This window comes from Herpailurus yagouaroundi, unplaced genomic scaffold, assembly GCF_014898765.1.
Source record: "Herpailurus yagouaroundi ecotype Mexico unplaced genomic scaffold, PumYag 28, whole genome shotgun sequence".
Lineage (NCBI taxonomy): Eukaryota > Metazoa > Chordata > Mammalia > Carnivora > Felidae > Herpailurus > Herpailurus yagouaroundi.
This window is the reverse complement of record NW_024412376.1, coordinates 44,133,165-44,150,742: the sequence shown is the minus strand read 5'-3', so window position 1 is coordinate 44,150,742 and position 17,578 is coordinate 44,133,165. Positions and strand designations below refer to the sequence as shown.

The following is a 17,578-nucleotide window of genomic DNA, read 5'->3' as shown; positions in this document are numbered from 1 at the left end:
AGCACCAACAGACTTGCTCAATGCAAGGTTGCCACAAACCTCTTACCTATAAAAAACACAGTATCTGCGAAGCACAATAAAATGAAGTGCAGTAAAACAAGGTATGCCTGTATTGAATACTAACTTTAAAATAACCCATTTAATCTGTAAAGTATCTTAGTCTACACATCTCATTTCATTTAATGAACGCTGGAAAAAATGACAGCACTAGTTCTAAAACCACTCAGAGCTAGGTACAAATGCAAATTCTACCACTTATTGGCTGCATGACTTTAGTCAAATTAAATTAGTTGGCCTATTTTTTAAAATTTCAGTTTTATTATATATATTAAGTAGGGAAAACAACAGTACCTACCCCACAGATTATAAATCCCACGTGGTTTTTGGTTTCACATACTAGAATTATCTTCTGACTGGATAAAAAGCATGGAAACCATCTCTTATTTTTAGATATTTACTAAAATTCCTCTTAAGATTTATACGCTATATTACTTGGTTTACCCTGGAACCAAAGAATCACAAGCACAATCAAGAGACAAAATTTAATATATGCACACAGTTTTATATATAATGCAGCATCACACCATGTAGGGCATTTACTCTTATTTTATACATTCAGATATGTTTGAAACACTTCTTAAGGCTACAAAACAGAACATAGAAAAATAAACAGGAATATATCCAACACTTACAAAAAGTGATATGATAAAGAATATAAAGTACTATTTTCCTTTCAACACTTCAAAAGATATGTATATATACTTTTTTTTTTACAAGTAACATCACAAATGATCACATCTTCACATGCTTTTAAGTATTATTTGTACTCAGTGTAAGGCTATTATCATTTTTCATACATAAATTTTCTTCTAGCTCTGTAACAATGCAATTTTTAATCCATTCAAGTAAACTCAACCCCAAAGTTGCTGTTTCCCAGCATTAAGACATGCACCCACCCCTCTTCTAAGATTTTCTAAAACTTGTATTTCAGGGGGTAAAAAAAATTCCCATTTAGTGGGAAATCCCAATTAGCGGGAGAGTAAATGGCTGACACTAGGAGCAAAACCTTAGTTCTTTGAAAATGACATATTGGAACTGAGCCATTACTAAGATTTTAAACAAAAACATAATAGTATTTAGACATTAAATAGGAAGCAAAATACAGTAAACAGAAATCGTGTAGCCAAATATGCATTCTCTTCAGCTACACTAAAATGGACCTTGCTTAGTACCCATAAGTGAAAGACTAAGGTTACCTCATCTAAAACCAAAGGTAAAATAAATGAGGCATAAATAAATATTGCTAGTTTCTAGGATGGCTGAATGTTTTCTAAACCAGAAATGGTCAGAAAGGAACTTTATTGCACCAAGTCAATCATTAGCAAGTTTGCAGTTCACAGGCATTTTAATTCAACCTTGAGTCACAAAGGAAACACACTGCAAGAATATACATAGTTTGCATCAAATAAGCTGTTGTCAGCATCGTGGTTTGGGAAGACCTACTCCTGCCAGGTCAAGGCAGGTTCTGAGCTTAGGTCAGCCATGAAAATGAACATATGGGTTACCAGGAAACAAGACAAGGACTGCACAGATGCTGGCATCCTGCTGCCACCGACTGCGTGGAACAAGAGCCGAAGATGTATCTGAGAGGAAACGAGGAAACGACTGGAAGAGAAATATACACGACGCTAAAAGGAAAGGGACAGGAATCAAGTTCAGCAAAAGCAACTAACTAAAATGAACAGGTGAGCTTTGGTCATTCTAAACATCTGTTCTTCAAAATGTGTATAATCGTAATATGGTGAAGTTCCATAATTTCTAACTCAAAATACAAATGATTCTCACTTCTAAGCTTTTGTTTTTCTCTTATACAGGAACGTTGTATCTCATAGCAACATACCTTATGACTCAGTTAAAATGAAGGAGGACAAAAGCTTGCTTGGCCCTAATTTGAGCGCAGTATAAGGCAAAATCCCCTGCACTAATACATTTAAAACAAAACTAAAGGGAAAATAAAAACTGACCTTCATGCAAAGACTAGTAATTTTAAAACTATCAAAAGTCAGAATCCTTTTAGTCCAGAGGTCACTGAGTAAAGTACAATCTGCTACTAAAGTTCTCGTTCAGCACTGTTTCCGTCATGTCCTGGAGTTAAGATATGGGAAACAGGAAGCAAATCAGTGTTTCCTGCAAGAACTATATATTCTGTTAACTGAGGTAAGACACAGGGACAGTAAAAACATGAATGATATTCTTTCCTATCCAATTTTGAGACGTGTCCAGAAGAAATCGATCAAATCTCAGTCAGAAGATCAAAGACACTGGGAAGAGCAATTTCTTTTGGACTCCTGAGATCAAACGTCTTTGAACATTAAAATCTAGTCATTATAATCTAAATGTGTTTTCATAACAATTATCAGGTAAGCTAATATGACATATAAAAAATAATGAGCTGAAAGTGGAGGACCCTATAATCTGATTCCATAACTGTTTCTGTTAACTAAGATAAAAATGGCTTCAGCAGTACTTTCCCCAATTGTTCTAGCTTAGAAGATGACAACAGAAATTCCTTTCAACAAGTTCTCTCAATTTTTTTTTCTTTTCCACAAGACCATCCATCTTTACAAATTTCTACCTAGCACCATCAGAATAAAATGTTATCTTCCAAAGTGCTCTCTAAAATCCTATGTCACAAAACATCTAAATACTAATCACTACTCAAATCAGCAGTTACACAGACATTAGGTAATTAAAACAACACAGAGGTAAATAACCATTATTACAGTACAGTGGAGATTCAACTGAGCCTAGCTGGCATCCAAACATTCCTGTGGGTAATCGAAGAACCCAGAGAACTCATCTGCTTCAGTTTGTCAAATTCAAGTGAATTGTATTTGCTTTTAAAAGTAATTTGCCGTTTAAAAAAAAAAAAAATCTATTTTTGGCTAGGTATATTACACATGGCATGCAAAGGGAAATTACTACATCATTTGCATAGCACTCAAACTTCCTGACCAAAAGAAAACATAAACACAGATGCATGAATACTGTGTTGATTCAGAGTTAAATCTCCAACTGAGAAGAGAGTGCAACATGCAAAGGGAAATTTCCATAAATACTGCAAAGACCAAAAAGAAGCAGGATAAGAAGAGATATGGTACAGAAGGGGTAATAAGCTATACAATGCAAAGCAACCATTTTCTAGCAGCATCCTCTAGAAAAGAACTAGAAATCACAATCATCCTTTTTTTGTACAATAGTCCCAGGCATGTGACAAGTAGAACATGCAATGTAAAGTGATACACATAACCAATGGTGCAAAGAGAAAAACAAAACACAGTAACTCCATAGAAACCTGTCAAGCTAAAAATTTTTTAACATTTCTTCTCACAAAATATTTAAATCTGTCAGTGCATTAGTGTTAAAGTGGCATTAAAAAACTTCTGCAGTTTTAACAGATGCAGATTATTTTCAAAATGCATAGCATCTACATTTCTTTCAAGTAGGCACCATGATATTTACACCAGTGCTAGGAATTCTTGGTGGAAACAGCCATTTCATTAGATTTCCTATTATTTCTTAAACATCTGTCTTGTATGCGATCTCAAGTTCAACAAATACTCACCAAAATTCAAAAATATACCCTATGAATATTAAAAGAACTATATACAACATTTCTAAGACACAGGTTAATAGGCTGCCTTATGTGTAATATTAAAGAGAAGACATTATTCAAGTTTGACAGATACTGAGATGAAAGGCCTTTGGGTTGGAAGCATTTCAAAAGACAACAGTGTTTTAGGCTAAGAATCATTTGAGCCCAGTTTATGACTAAGGCATTGCATAATAAAATATACATTTCTATTTGGTGCAATGTTATGTTTTGGAATCTATAGTGTGTCAAATGGTATATTTTTCTTGTCACTTTAGTAAACACTATAAAGCACACATTTCCAACATCTGAAATTAAACTTATGTAAGGAAAAAAACCAAACACTAAATCTAAGTTTTATATTAAGCTGTTTATAAAAAATACTTTAACAAACTTATTTTCTACTTTTTATGGGGGCAGCTACCTGATAAACAGATTTTGAACAAAGAAAAATGGCAATGCCAGGAATTCACCTGCCCCTTGAACGCATATCCAAAATCTCTTGTCCAGGATGGGAGTGAGGGTGAAGGGGGAGGGGAGGAGATAGTTCCAATGTGGGTTTTTATTTAATGATTTTGTTAAAGCCTTCAGAAACATTCCACCTAAGAAGAGGTTTCTGCTCTAAAATACCACAGCAGCGACCGTCAAGTGTTTTGTCCCCGATGGCCATCTCCCATCCCAGACCTCCTCCTATCCCCCCGATAAGGCCGTCCTCGGACATTTCGATGGTACTGATAACCTTCATCTCGGCTTCTGCTTGGCTGCCCCTTCCAGGACTCCTCACCTCGCGCATGTTGATAACCTCCTCTACCAGAAGAGCCCCAATCACTTTTGTACTTCCTGCCTCCATAAGTCTGATTATAAAACTGCTTGGATCTACCACTTCTCAGAATATTAGATACTTCGTTTTCATCTTCTGAACTCTCTTCTTTTGGTCTTTGCACTCTGCTAGCCACAGAGTTGGCCCCACTGACCACATCAGCAGCAATCTTAGGATCTTTCACTTTTTCTGACTTCTCCTTCAGACTTGGAATGGTCCTCTTAGGCTCAAGCTCAACAGGCACAGTTTCTCTCTCTCGGTTTAGAATCTGAGTGGGAAGATGAGCCTTTTCCTCTGCTACAGGAGGGATGGTAGCCGATGCCAGATCTGCCTTAGGTGTCTGGGATGACTGCTCCGCTCGGCCCTCACGCTTACTCATACTAGCTTCAGGGAGAGAATGTGTGCCTTCGCCTCTAGCCTCCCGAAACTCATCCACTGCTGAAACTGAACCACATTCTTTAGACAGATCCAGATTTTCCAGGGGGAGATCCAATTCTTTCTCATCAGAGGGCAGAACAATATTCTGCCGCATTACTGGATTTTCTATAAATCCCTGAAAAGGGTATCCATACCAAACATGAGGAAAGAAAGGAGGTGCAATAGGAACTGGGCCTAAGAATGGACTAGGTCCAAAGGACGGTTGTGGGAACATATTCTTGCCACTTAGTGACTCTTCATATTCAGCATGAAGAAGCTGCCCAGAGTTTTCAGATTCAAGATCAGGCTGGTAAGACAACTGTCCGTGACCTTCAGACACCTGAGATGGAGGGATGACCAGAGGTGAAGAAAATGTTGGTGGTCCAATCTCTGCCTGTGGCATCTGACCATTAACACTGGCCTCAGTCTGCATAGGAAAGTGTGCATCGGTACAAGTACAATCACTTTCATTCTGAGCAGAAGGAGCTTCCTGGAACCAAGGATTTGGAGGATACACAGGGACAGAGACCTTTGGGTACATCCTGCAGGCTGCCAGGTAGGCCTGGTGCAGAGGGTACAGGTAAGAATGTGGGGCCCACATAGGACAACTATACGCCTAAAAGAGACAAAAACAGTAACATAAACAAAAAGGGGAAAAGAAGTTTAGAGTGAGTGCATCAAATGTCTCGTGCCTACCAAGACCATATAATCACTGTGATATGGAACATGAAAAGGAATTACAAAATTCAATCACTGCTCTAAGATTCCATTCTTTATTCCTATCTAGAAATGAACCCAAACTCCTGGTACTGAGGTGACAGGAGACAATGTAATGAACTCACCCACAGATTATCATAATCATTAATTCCATCCTTTGGATATAACTACATCCCAGATCTGTAACTAGATCCCAGAAACAACCACCATTAAGCACTTGAGCTGCCATCTTTGAATAGCTCAATCGCTGGTTGTTTAGCTTGACCTGCATTTGTATTCTGGCTCCACCACTAACTCACTGTGTGACCCCATGCCAACTAGTTAATGGGTCTGGACCTTTCTGTTCTACCAGAAAAATATTGGTATAGAAGTAGATGATCCCCAGTGTTAAGACTCCACAGGTCTAGGAGCCAGACCCAAGGGCATTCCAACCGCAAGGATTAAGTCAGAGAAGGTAATACTGAAAATAATCCGAATCCTTCCCCTGCAAAGGGCCAGCTAACCACCAAACATGAAGAAAAATGTACCAGCTAATTGGCAAATTAACCAATTAGCTAAACCCAACATTAACTAGGTAAATATAAAACAAGGCAGTGAATACAGTAGACGATAAAATTAAGTCTCCTTGTATGAACTCACCAGTAGATTACAGTACAGCAATTCATTTCATATTTTAATAATCTAAAACCCACAGAAATTAATCCAAGACAGGAGCTAACACATCAGGACACAGAGTTCTCCAGCCTCTCTTTCTGAGGCAAGTTATTTCTAGGTTGACTACTTCCCAAAGGATACCTCTGCTATGCTCGTGAACACACCACCTCCCATAGGAGAAGTTTTACAAGGTTTTTCCTTCTTCCTTTCAACAAATGAGGTAGATGGAAGAGTATTATCCACATAACACAAATGAAAAAAGCTAAGATACACTAAATGACTTGCCCAGAGACAGGCAGCTAAAAAGTGATGAAGCAGAATTTCAAACCCAGATCTTCCACTGAATTCCCCAATGAGGGCATTTTCACTAGGCTGCCCCAGGGATGAGGACTATTTCCTGAATATATTCACAGGGTTAAACCATTTCCAGTTAAAAAACAAAAACAAAAACAAAAACAAAACAAGCAAGTTCTAGAGCCTCAACCACTACCAAAAACACACAATACAGTGCTGAAAATCCTAGTTCTTAAAATAATGTGATCTAGTAAACCTTAGGTTGTTATTTACTAACAGGGTAGGAGTTAAGATTATTTAAATACTGATAATTTAAAACAGCATTAACTTAAAACCAACTTTTAAATGATAAAATGTAAATACCTTTACACCAAGATTAAAGAAGAATCGAAGAATATTCTTATCTAAAAATAAATAACAATAATTACTAAAATCATACATTCAAAAAGGGTTTTTTTTCCCATTATCCTCAAACAATATAGCTCTGAAGACAATTTTGCCTACTCAAATTGTTTCCTCTAACCTGTAATATGAAATATAGGTAAAAACTGTAATAACCCAAATCAAGTTCTGTTACTGTAAGGTAATTCCAGGTTCAATATGCTTTGTCTGTGCTAACATCTAAGTCCTAAAATGGCTTAAATTGAGATTTTTATCTGATTAAAATTAATTTTGTGTGAAGGAAATTCAGGTGTTCAGTGTATTTGTTTCTCAACTTCTCCGTGGGGTTTTAAAAATTACGAAATAAAAATGTTGGGGGATAAGAATAAAATCAACATAAACCTAACTCATTGTTAACATTAGAAAGTATTCATTCGACATTAACCAGTTATCCATAGACTCAAACATCAAACCACTAATAAAACAAAATTGTCCACAAAATCCAGGTAAAGAGCATAAAGTCACTGCATTACTCTTTCAATTTTTCTACAGATAGAAAATTCTGCAAACTAAAATTCCTTTTAAAAAAGGCAAACTTAAAAGAAATTCTTAAAAAATACATAGTTATATTCATTCCTCTCATTTTTTTCATGGAAAAATAGGAGTGGTCTCAAAACCCAGTCCAGTGATGAGAAAACTCAGTAATGCTTAGTTACCTAGTTGGTGACATTATTAAAATTTGACTCAAAACGGTTTTAGGCTGCTTTTGAAAAATGACATACGGGAGAGGGATAGTTACTAAACATACAAAAACCATATTCCAATCAAACACAAGCTGAAACAAAGTGAATGCCTCATAGCCAAATCCTTCTCTCCCTACAGTCAGCCCTTCGGGTTCCTCCTAAGTAACATAACCTCTGACCCCTATTCACATTTCCTGCTGAACCCATATCAGTATTTGATAAATAAAATCATTCTGAACTAGGAAAAGGATCTCACCTTTAGGCAGGTCCTCCCCGGTGTGACACAGTGAATAAGGTGGTGCAATGGCTCGATCTCCCTTTTCATTATAAGGAAACCCAGGGTAGAGTGGGTCCTGGTAAAGGCTCAACGTCTGAGGCAAAGGCATCAAGGGCTGGTTAACTGCCTGTATTGACACAGGAACTGGAGAGGGTGTTAAATGAGCTTGGGACACAGCAGAATCAGGTCCAGTAGTCAGAGTCTGTGTCACTGACAAAACAGGAATTTGAGCAGGGACACCTACAAAAGAGAGAAAGGAAGCACAAGCTATAAAAAGGTGAAAATATTTCTCCCTAAAATACAAGTCTACATTAAGCTAAAAGGTAAAGAATGCTGTACAACTAACATAACTGATAAAAAGAGGCGTTTAAGCAATCTTTTATTGATTATTAATTATTAACCTTTTACTTTTTATTAAGCACCTTTTATACCAACTAAGGACCCTCCGAGACACACAGGAGGAAATGAGGCCAGGAAACAAGCCTTGAGTCCATGTCCTCTAATAGTAGCTCTTACAAACATGAGCAAGACACACAGCCTGGCAAAAGGTTCAATGGCTGGGGCAGGGGGAGTATCAAGTGCTGGTCAATGGGAAATGCAAACTGTGACTGTCAGTGCTGAGCAATCGAAGCAACTAGTGGGGACAACCAGCTCAAACATTTTGCTCCTGAGATCCTGAGGGTACATGTCGAATACCAAATTAAACTGGTCTTCCCATGCTAGAAGCAGGGCAAAACAGAGGATCACAAAAAGCTCTGTGAGGCTCCACACGCCTAACCCTGCTCTGAGGTCAAGCTATCAAGAATTTGAAGTCTCTGGGGTGCCTGGTTGGCTCAGTCAGCAGAGTATGCAACTCTTGATCTTGGGGTCACTGAGTTCGAGCCCCATGTTGGAAAAAGATTACTTGAGAAAATATTTTTAATAATAATTTTAAAAGTTTAAAAATAAAGAACTTAAAGTCTCTGACTTGGAAAGCTTTCATTGGCTGGTTCAAGGAACTTTTTAATTCTTATCTAACCTGTTGGTCCGAAAGTTGTAGGTTCACTTGGCCAGGCTGGCACAGTGGCTGGTAAAGAAGGCACCGCAGGAGTTAGATGTACCTCTGGAGAAACTAGAAGGGGAGCTGGATTTGACAAAGACACATGTTCTGCTGGCTTCTTCAAGAGAGGGGGTGGAAAAAGACAAAAGTTCATTTTGCTTAACACTAATTTTAACACCAAATGTACCCTGAGCTGCCTTTTACATAACTACAGCTTCTATATAGATTTTTCTGATCTCAGAAATGAAAAACACAGTAGATAAAATTTCCACACAAATTTAATCCTAACCAAGGATTGCCTACCAAAAGTCACAGAAGACACTGGCAGAGACATAAACAAACTCTAAAGCATCTTCAATAATGCTTTTCAGGAAAGAAAGAAAAATCACTGAAATCATTTTGAAATTCACGAGTTATTTAGAACTGCTCTTCACACACAGATATACCATAAACTGTATGCTTTCTAACGAACATGAAGAATGTTAACTGAGAGGCAAGGAAGGACTAAGAACTTTATTCCTATATTAGACTGAGACCCTCCCTTCTATAAAGTGTTAAAGATTCAGACAACTCTTTAGGAAGTTTTAAAATACTGCAGTAATTTGTAATTTCCCTTCAAAAATCTAATTTTCAAGCCAACCCAACCCACCATAAAAATAACACAAGACACCAAATATTAAGTTTATTCAAAATCAATTCACAAGTAAGACTTCTATGTCCAAAATATGGTGATTATAAAAATAACATTCCAGGTGGCACCTGGGAGGCTCACTTAAACACCCTACTCCTGATTTCAGCTCAGGTCATGATCTCACAGTTAGTGGGTTCAAGTCCTGTGCCGCACTCTGTGCAGACAGCTCAGAGCCTGGGGCCTACTTCAGATTCTGTGTCTCCCTCTCTCTCTCTGACCCCTGCCCCTATGCTCTATCTCTAAAAAAATAAATGTTAAAAAAAATTTTTTTTAATAAATAACATTCTACAGAGGAATGTCTGGCTGGCTCAATCAGTAGAGTATGTAGCTCTTCAGGTTGTGAGTTCAAGTCCCACACTGTGTGCAGAGATTACTTCAAAATAAAATCTTTAAAGGGGCACATAGGTGGCTCAGTCCTGTAAGTGCCTGACTGATTTCAGCCCAGGTCATGATCTCACTGTCATGAGATCTGAACCCCACCCCATCTCTGCACGGACAGCAAGCAGCCTGCTTGGGATTCTCGGTTTCTCTCTCAAAAAAAAAAAAAAAAAAAGTCCACAGAAACAGAACATTCTAGACTAAGCAACAAAAGAATTACAGATGAATCATAACTGTACCCAAATTATGACGCCAGAGTAAATCCTCCCAATTTGTTTATTATTTATTTAAGAGAGAGAGAGAAAGAGAGAGGGAGAGAGGGAGAATGGGGGAGAGGGGCAAGAGAAAGAGAGAATGCTAAGCAGGCTCCAAACTAACAGAGGGGCCCTGATGCTGGGCTTGATACCACTAACCATGAGATCATGACCTGAGCTAAATAAATTCAAGAGCCATATCCTCAAACAACTAAGCCATCCAGGCACCCCTGGGTTTCTTTCTTCTTTGTATGATCATTTAAAAACAGGGGCACCTGTGTGGCTCAGTCGGTTGAGTGTCCATCTCTTGATTTTGGCTCAGATCAGGATCCCAGGGTTGTGGGATCGAGCCCCATCGTCATGGGATTGAGTCCCACATTGGACTCTGCGCTGACAGCATACAGCCTGCTTGGGGTTCTCTCTCTCCCTCTCTCTGCCCCTCCCCCACTTGCTCTTTCTCTCTCAAATAAACATTAAAAAAAGAAGAAAAACCCCACAGAATGAAGCATTCAATGTCAAATTCAACAATGTACTTACTTGCTCTGCAGGTGGGCATTCTAATTTCTTTGACTTTGATGGTGATGAAACTCTTGTACATTTCTCATCACTAACATTCTTTAGAAGCAAAACAAAAGCGAAACTTTATGTCAAAAACCCAAATTCTATGATGATCATGGTTGTCTCTACAGTTCACCCTACCTGCACCTGACTGAACCCTCTCATGACTAAGTATTTTTTCAATTATACCTGGTCTAAAACAGGTAGATAACTTGGCCTGCACATCTTGATCCTATCAAACTAGTAGACAGTTTTTACTGGGAACGTGATTTCAAAAATCTCTAAAAATCTCAATCTATACACAGTAATGGAAAGTAAAGCTACTCTCCACCAATTCAGATAGGTGATCATCATGTAGCCTTGAAGAAATGGTTATAATTTGTGAGTGAATTCTCCTCAAGCACTATCATCTTTTCCCAATTTTTTTCCTCTGCTTTTCTACTTCTGTAACACGTAGTTATGAAATGATGAAATCACCTCCAGCTTCTCCTTTTACTTCTTCCTGCTATACTACCCATGATGTTTAAGAAGGAAAAGAGAGAAAGAAAAGATGCAATTAGTATTTAAAACATTTACCTCCAATGTGCTTGGCTCAGGTTTTTTATCCAAGTGCGAATGTCCATGGACAGAGTCTATAACAGACCAAGATAAAAAAGAAAACAGTATCAACCAGACAGGTCTGGTCTGAGGACAGAATAAAATATGAAGACAGAGCCTAAAGGACTATCTGAACTGTGTTTAGTCAGTGAAAAATGCAATTTTCAGAATAACATTTAACATGCTTTAGCTTGAGTCAATGTGTCTCTGCAATAGTGGGATACATGACATTATACTGTTTAATGATTTAAAAAGGGTTCTTTCCCAATGTATGACTTTAAGCCAGGCACAGAGCTCTAGCATCTGCTTTCAAATGATGAAATAACATACCTTTATCTTTCCGTTCTTCGGTATCCATTCTCCGCCTGCTTCCTTTTCTATCACTTACATGTGACGATTTTCTCTGGACACATGGGTTGCTACTCTGAGAAGCTGACTGACTGACTGATGAGCTCTTAAAATGAACAAAAACCCAACATTTTGTTTTAAAGATTTACTCACAAATATATGAACAAAAGTCTTGTAATTAATCTTAACTTCATACAGCTGATCAGAAATCTAATATTCATAGCCCTATGTCTTTATACTTCCAAAACTACAAAAAAATAGGACACGGGTTCATGTTTAATTAATACAGCAACAGCCTTATTAATAAACCAAAAATATCAGGCAATCAGACCATCGGCCTAAATTAGGAGTGAAACCCCCCTTCAGGAAGTCACCCTTACCAAACCTTCACCTTGCAACCTACACTTACATTCTTTGCACCAAGAACAGCACTCCTCATACCAACCTTCAAAAGCAGCTATTGTAGGGCCACAGTCCTTTGTGAGGGAAAGGAAAAATACCCAAGTGCAAATTAGCAGATACAGTACACTAGGATTCTTACCACTGAAAATGCTGACCATCAGCAAATTACTTAAGCTCTGCATGCAAGCCAACCTTCTAACTGGTGAAACAAAGGGACTGGAGTAAGTCAGGTTTCCAAGCTAACCTATCGATGAAGTCCTTTCCTCCTCTAGCTCTTTGTGAATAAATGTTGCACACAGCTGAGAATAGGATCTCAGCCCTCTGTGGCAGGAGTTTTCTAGAAGACAAACCTGAGTCACTATCAAATCCAAGACAGGTCAACAGGTCTTAAAATGGTGAGTATGACAACCCATTTTAATAACCAAAAAATTTCAATTTATTCCATCGCATTTACAGTAGTTGTATTTTTATCATTCACTAACAACAACAGCAACAAAAAAAAAAAAAAAAAAAAAAGCTAGGAGTACAAGCTTAAATGATTTGTACTTTTTTTATTATCTAAATGTTATGTTATGGGAAAATAACATCTATCACATTGGAGACAAATATACTTAGATATAGACCACGCCTAATGCACACACAGATTTGGGCACATCTTCCAATAACTAAGCTCCAACCCCTGTGCCAGACTGAACTGCTATTCCAGATTAGTGGTTTTCAACTGAGCATCTGATACTTCTAAAGGATTCCACAGAGGTCAGAGGACAGAGAATGGAGTGTATGATGCTTTAATATTTTATACTGGTATACCTGGTAGCCTCCTGTAACGTTCTATTTCATTTGTTTAATCCATTGTTAAGAAAAAAGTGCCCAACCACCATTCTGAATCACACAGCGCTTGGTACTACTTACCAATATTTAAAAGACCACAGGCACAGGGCTACCACTACTTCCAAACTGAATTGGTTACCTTTCTCTCTATGCTGCCAATGAACCCTCCTCACAGAGCATTTTACTTCACTCTCTAGGGGAACTATTTTTCCTTCTGACTCCCCCAAAAGAATGAAGAAACCCAAGGGTAAGAGAACATTTCTTTCATCAGAGGGGTATTCATCATAGCCCAGCATCTGACACACAGAGCAAGGGCAAAGCCACAGGGTTACATATAGCAGCACCTCCCAACAGCCAATACTCTGACAACTCTTCTTGGATATATTAGGTCCTGGTGTATTTAGTAAAGGACACTGAAGAGTTTCCTGATTTTATAGATGTATCTTTTTTACTGAATGTGAACATCTATTGCATAACTAACAGAATAAATATATTCTGTTTAGGTTCAGGAGAAAATACTAAACTAGAAGTGAGCTAACCAATTTACTTGCATCAACTCTGCCAACAACTAGTAATATCTTCAGACCTCATCTTCTTCATGAATAATGTAAAAAGGAAGGGCAACTAAATGATCTTTAAGGTACCTTGCAGTTTAAAAATAACTAGTCTACCATTAGAAACTATGGTTTCATATAAAAACTGTATTAAGGACAGACTTCTAAACAACTTTTAAAATCTCTTTTTATACATACGGAAAGGGCTGGGAAAGCCTGTTCATCTCTGTTCTGAATCTCGTAGAGTAAACGAGATTCTTCTATAGCTTGCTTCTCTCTGCGCTCTTCTGGGGAGAGGCCAAAATAGTTAGATTCTCGACTCGTGTGATCAAAATCCTCAGCTCTCTCACGATCAGGTTTTCTGTCAAATAAAACATTGTCATGAAAAAAAAAAAAAAAGACAAAATGTTTGAGTACCTAAAATAAAATAACCTTTTTTGCAATACTAACTTAGCTACACTACAATATTACAGAACTTTTGATGGCCTAATAAATGTTCAGTAAATGGAAATTCCTGTAGCTCACGCTACATGTCAAGAAGACTAACAGGGGAAAAAAAAGAAAAATATAACTCACTTCTAAATGATACAGAAATAATTGAGATTTTTTTTTTCTCTTTTCATCAGGGCAGAAATTTAAACACTTATATATACTCTTTATGCCATATTCCAATACTTTCATAGAATTTACTTTTAAAAGAAAGAGAAAGTTATTAGTTTAAAACTCAAGAGCACTCTCATTTTCTGTACTAAGGGAAACATTCAAAGCAGACACCAGGACCATCTCCCGCTTTTTGGATGATACTGAAGAGAAATAGAAAGCTGAAAAGAATAAAAATTAAAATACACCCAACTAGATACTAACTGCAAATAAGACTACCATCACCTCATTTGGAAGTCTCGTCCAAGAAGGATGACAAAAAAATACACAAGTAGTTTAATAGCCTATAACGTAACTCTAATGTGTTTATATGGCTTATAACTATTATAAGCAGTATGAATACTATTTCTACCATGTCAAATAGTTCCACAATAGTGGAAAATGAAAATCCAAAACCTACAGGAAAAACACACTGTCACAATACAAAAACATATAACTTCCTTTAAAGAGTGAGGACACAATGATACCATCTCATTTTTTTTATGTCCAAAATTACGAATAGCCTTTTCATGTCTTCAGATAGTCCCACTTAAAATCACACCCTAATTCCAATAGGGCAGATGTCAATCCCAATTGGGAGGCAGAGGAGCAAATGTGGACCTTCATAATCTTAGTTAAACCAGTCTTTCTCATATCCCAGAGAGGATTCAGCACATGCTACAACATCTCTGGAAAGCTAACACTACCCTTATTACACTGTGTCCCATCACCCAAAACTGTCCATCTCACCCTCACCCACCACACAGCAAAAATCAAATCCTTCCTATTTGCATTTTGCTAAAGAAGAGATACCCAGCAATGACATTATTCCTTTTCAGCACTTGCACAATGAAAGCATCCATGTCAATCCTAGGTTTCTATTATATTTTATTATCTCCAAAGGAAGAGACCAATATCAGTAAGAAATGAAAAAGTGAGGTCTCACATCCAACATTACAATTATAACTTCTTTTATTCTATAAAAGAATTCAAAACGAATGTGTTAAATATAAGAAAGTCAAGATAAACCAATGGGCTTAAATCAATTGGACTATTAGTTATAAAATTCCATACTTTAGATTTTTTAATTATACAGAATTATTATTATTATTATTATCGAGTATTCAATCATCAGCAGTCTCTACATTTGTTAGTATACTAGTAAAATTCACCCTCACAACCACAGTGGAGAAGGTATACTAACTGCAAATACAACAGGCTCCTGTCATCAGTCAAATGTTAAAAATTCTTTGAAGCTTTATATCTATAAATCACCCACTGCCTTCTCCTATGAAGTGTTATAATATACAGCTAACACATTTAAAAAAAAAAAAAAAAGATCCTAATAAGACAAAGACATTTCACAATTGGTTATTCTACCAATTCCTAAGAGATTGGATACAACACGAGAAACACACCGGACATAAATTCAATCTGTAGTAAATAAAATCATACAGTTAGTTATTTAGTAGTGTATGTGTATTTTCTTTAATATTTAAAACACTAAAGAGTATCTGTGTTCAAGGGGAAAAAAATCCTTCTCAAGTCTACTAAAAAAGTGAGAATTTTATTAAAGGAAAATCTCAATTCTGCCTATGTCATTCCTATATTTACTTCATATTTTTAGGTTTCCAAAGTTAATATTCAAAATAAGTTAGTCCTCTGAAACACTTTGCCTGCTTTGAATAAGAAGCTATTGGATGTTAATGGAGTCTAATGTCCAAACAACAAACTTCAGCCACAACTACTTGATTAATGGCTCCAATTCTGTCTGTGGGGAGCAATAACCCACGAGGAGTCCTGAATGTCCTGACACATTATTGCTGGGTTTGCCAAGAATTCAAGGCCCTGACTACTCCTTGCCGAGGGCAATTCTCAGGACTGTGTGTGTATGACTAACCTTAAGGGATGAAGTAACATCTTCAAGGATTTTTTTTAAATGAGTTTTTTATTCTTGTCAACGCTTATTTATTTTGAGAGAGAGCACACGCATGCAGGCACGGCCGGGGCAGAAAGAGAGAGAATCCCAAGCAGGCTTCGCACTGACAGCTGGATGCAGGGCTCGATCTCATGACCATGAGGATCATGACCTGAGCACACCTGAGCCAAAATCAAAAGTCAGACACCTAACCGACTGAGCCACCCAGGCACCCCTCTTCTGAATGATTTTTAATCATTTGTTCTCATTAGAACTTTTGGAAAGTTGACTATGAATATATACCTACTTTTTACAAATACATAAAGTATCCCTGCAGGGATACACAAGAATCTGCTAACACAGGATGACCTCTGCAGAACGAAACTAGATCACTGGGAAAATAGGAATAGGAAGAATTATCAAATAAATAAACTTTTGCATGTTTTGGACTTTGAACAATATAATTTCCTACCCCTAATAGTTTGTTAAACTAAAAAGAAAAATGTTAGAGACTTGAAGTAGTGGTGTTTTTTTATGATTAAACTGTGCTTTTGTAATTCAAATCCTAAACCTTGGTACCTGTGCATGACTTTACTTAAAAATAGAGTCATTGAAGAAGTAATCAAGTTAAGATGAGGTCATACTAGGGTAGGGTGAGCCCTAAACGCAAAATGACTGGTATCCTTATTAGAAGAGAGACAGACACAGAGGGAGAACTGCATGTGATGATAAAGGCAGAGGAGTGATGCATCCATAAACCAGGGAACACCAAGGACTGTAGGCAACACCACAGAGAGGAACATGAAAGAGATCCCCCCCTCCCCCCCACCCCAGCCTTCAGAAAGAACATACACCTACTGACAACTTGATTTCAGACTTCTAGCCTCCAAGACTGAAAATAAACTTCTGTTGTTGGGACACCTGGGTGGCTCAGTCGGTTGGGCATCTGACTATGGCTCAGCTGATGATCTCACAGTTTGTGAGTTCAAGCCCCACATGGGGCTCTGTGTGCACAGCAAGGAGCCTGCTTGGGATTCTGTCTCCCTCTCTGCCTCTTCCCCAGTCCCTCCCTCTCTCTCTCAAAAATAAACATTTAAAAAAAAAATTATGATCCTTAAAGCCACCCAGTTTGTGGTACCTTGCTATAATAGCCCCAGAAAACTAAGAGTGTATTTGTAATGTCAGCCTAGGAACCTACAACTGTCTAGAAGATGTTACATAAGCTGTCTTTAATGACAAAAAGTTCAGTATATTCCCAAGAAAGGGGAATGCCCAAAAGCTAAAAATAAAGGAACTTCAAACCAGAGCTAGATACATAAGCTGATGCTCTAACTGTTCAGGCAACTAGGGATAGGAGGTTTGGAATGGGTAAGGCATTGGTCACAGCAACCTAGGAGGGCTCCAGCATCCACAA

General features: G+C 37.7%; 1 protein-coding gene across 2 annotated transcripts in view; it reads right to left on the bottom strand.

Annotated features, from left to right (window-relative positions):
• Positions 1 to 528: 528 nt before the first annotated feature.
• The window catches only part of OTUD4 (OTU deubiquitinase 4), a 45,748-nt gene continuing 28,698 nt past the window's right edge, over positions 529 to 17,578 (bottom strand). For both annotated transcript variants that reach the window (XM_040473076.1, XM_040473077.1), the window contains exons 14-21: positions 13,806 to 13,968; positions 11,803 to 11,926; positions 11,452 to 11,507; positions 10,855 to 10,932; positions 8,974 to 9,112; positions 7,935 to 8,195; positions 6,918 to 6,958; positions 529 to 5,505 (exon numbers count right to left, since the gene is read on the bottom strand). In XM_040473076.1, the coding sequence (XP_040329010.1) occupies positions 4,297 to 5,505; positions 6,918 to 6,958; positions 7,935 to 8,195; positions 8,974 to 9,112; positions 10,855 to 10,932; positions 11,452 to 11,507; positions 11,803 to 11,926; positions 13,806 to 13,968 (2,071 nt within the window). In that variant the 3' untranslated portion in view covers positions 529 to 4,296. The remainder of the gene's footprint in view (positions 5,506 to 6,917; positions 6,959 to 7,934; positions 8,196 to 8,973; positions 9,113 to 10,854; positions 10,933 to 11,451; positions 11,508 to 11,802; positions 11,927 to 13,805; positions 13,969 to 17,578) is intronic.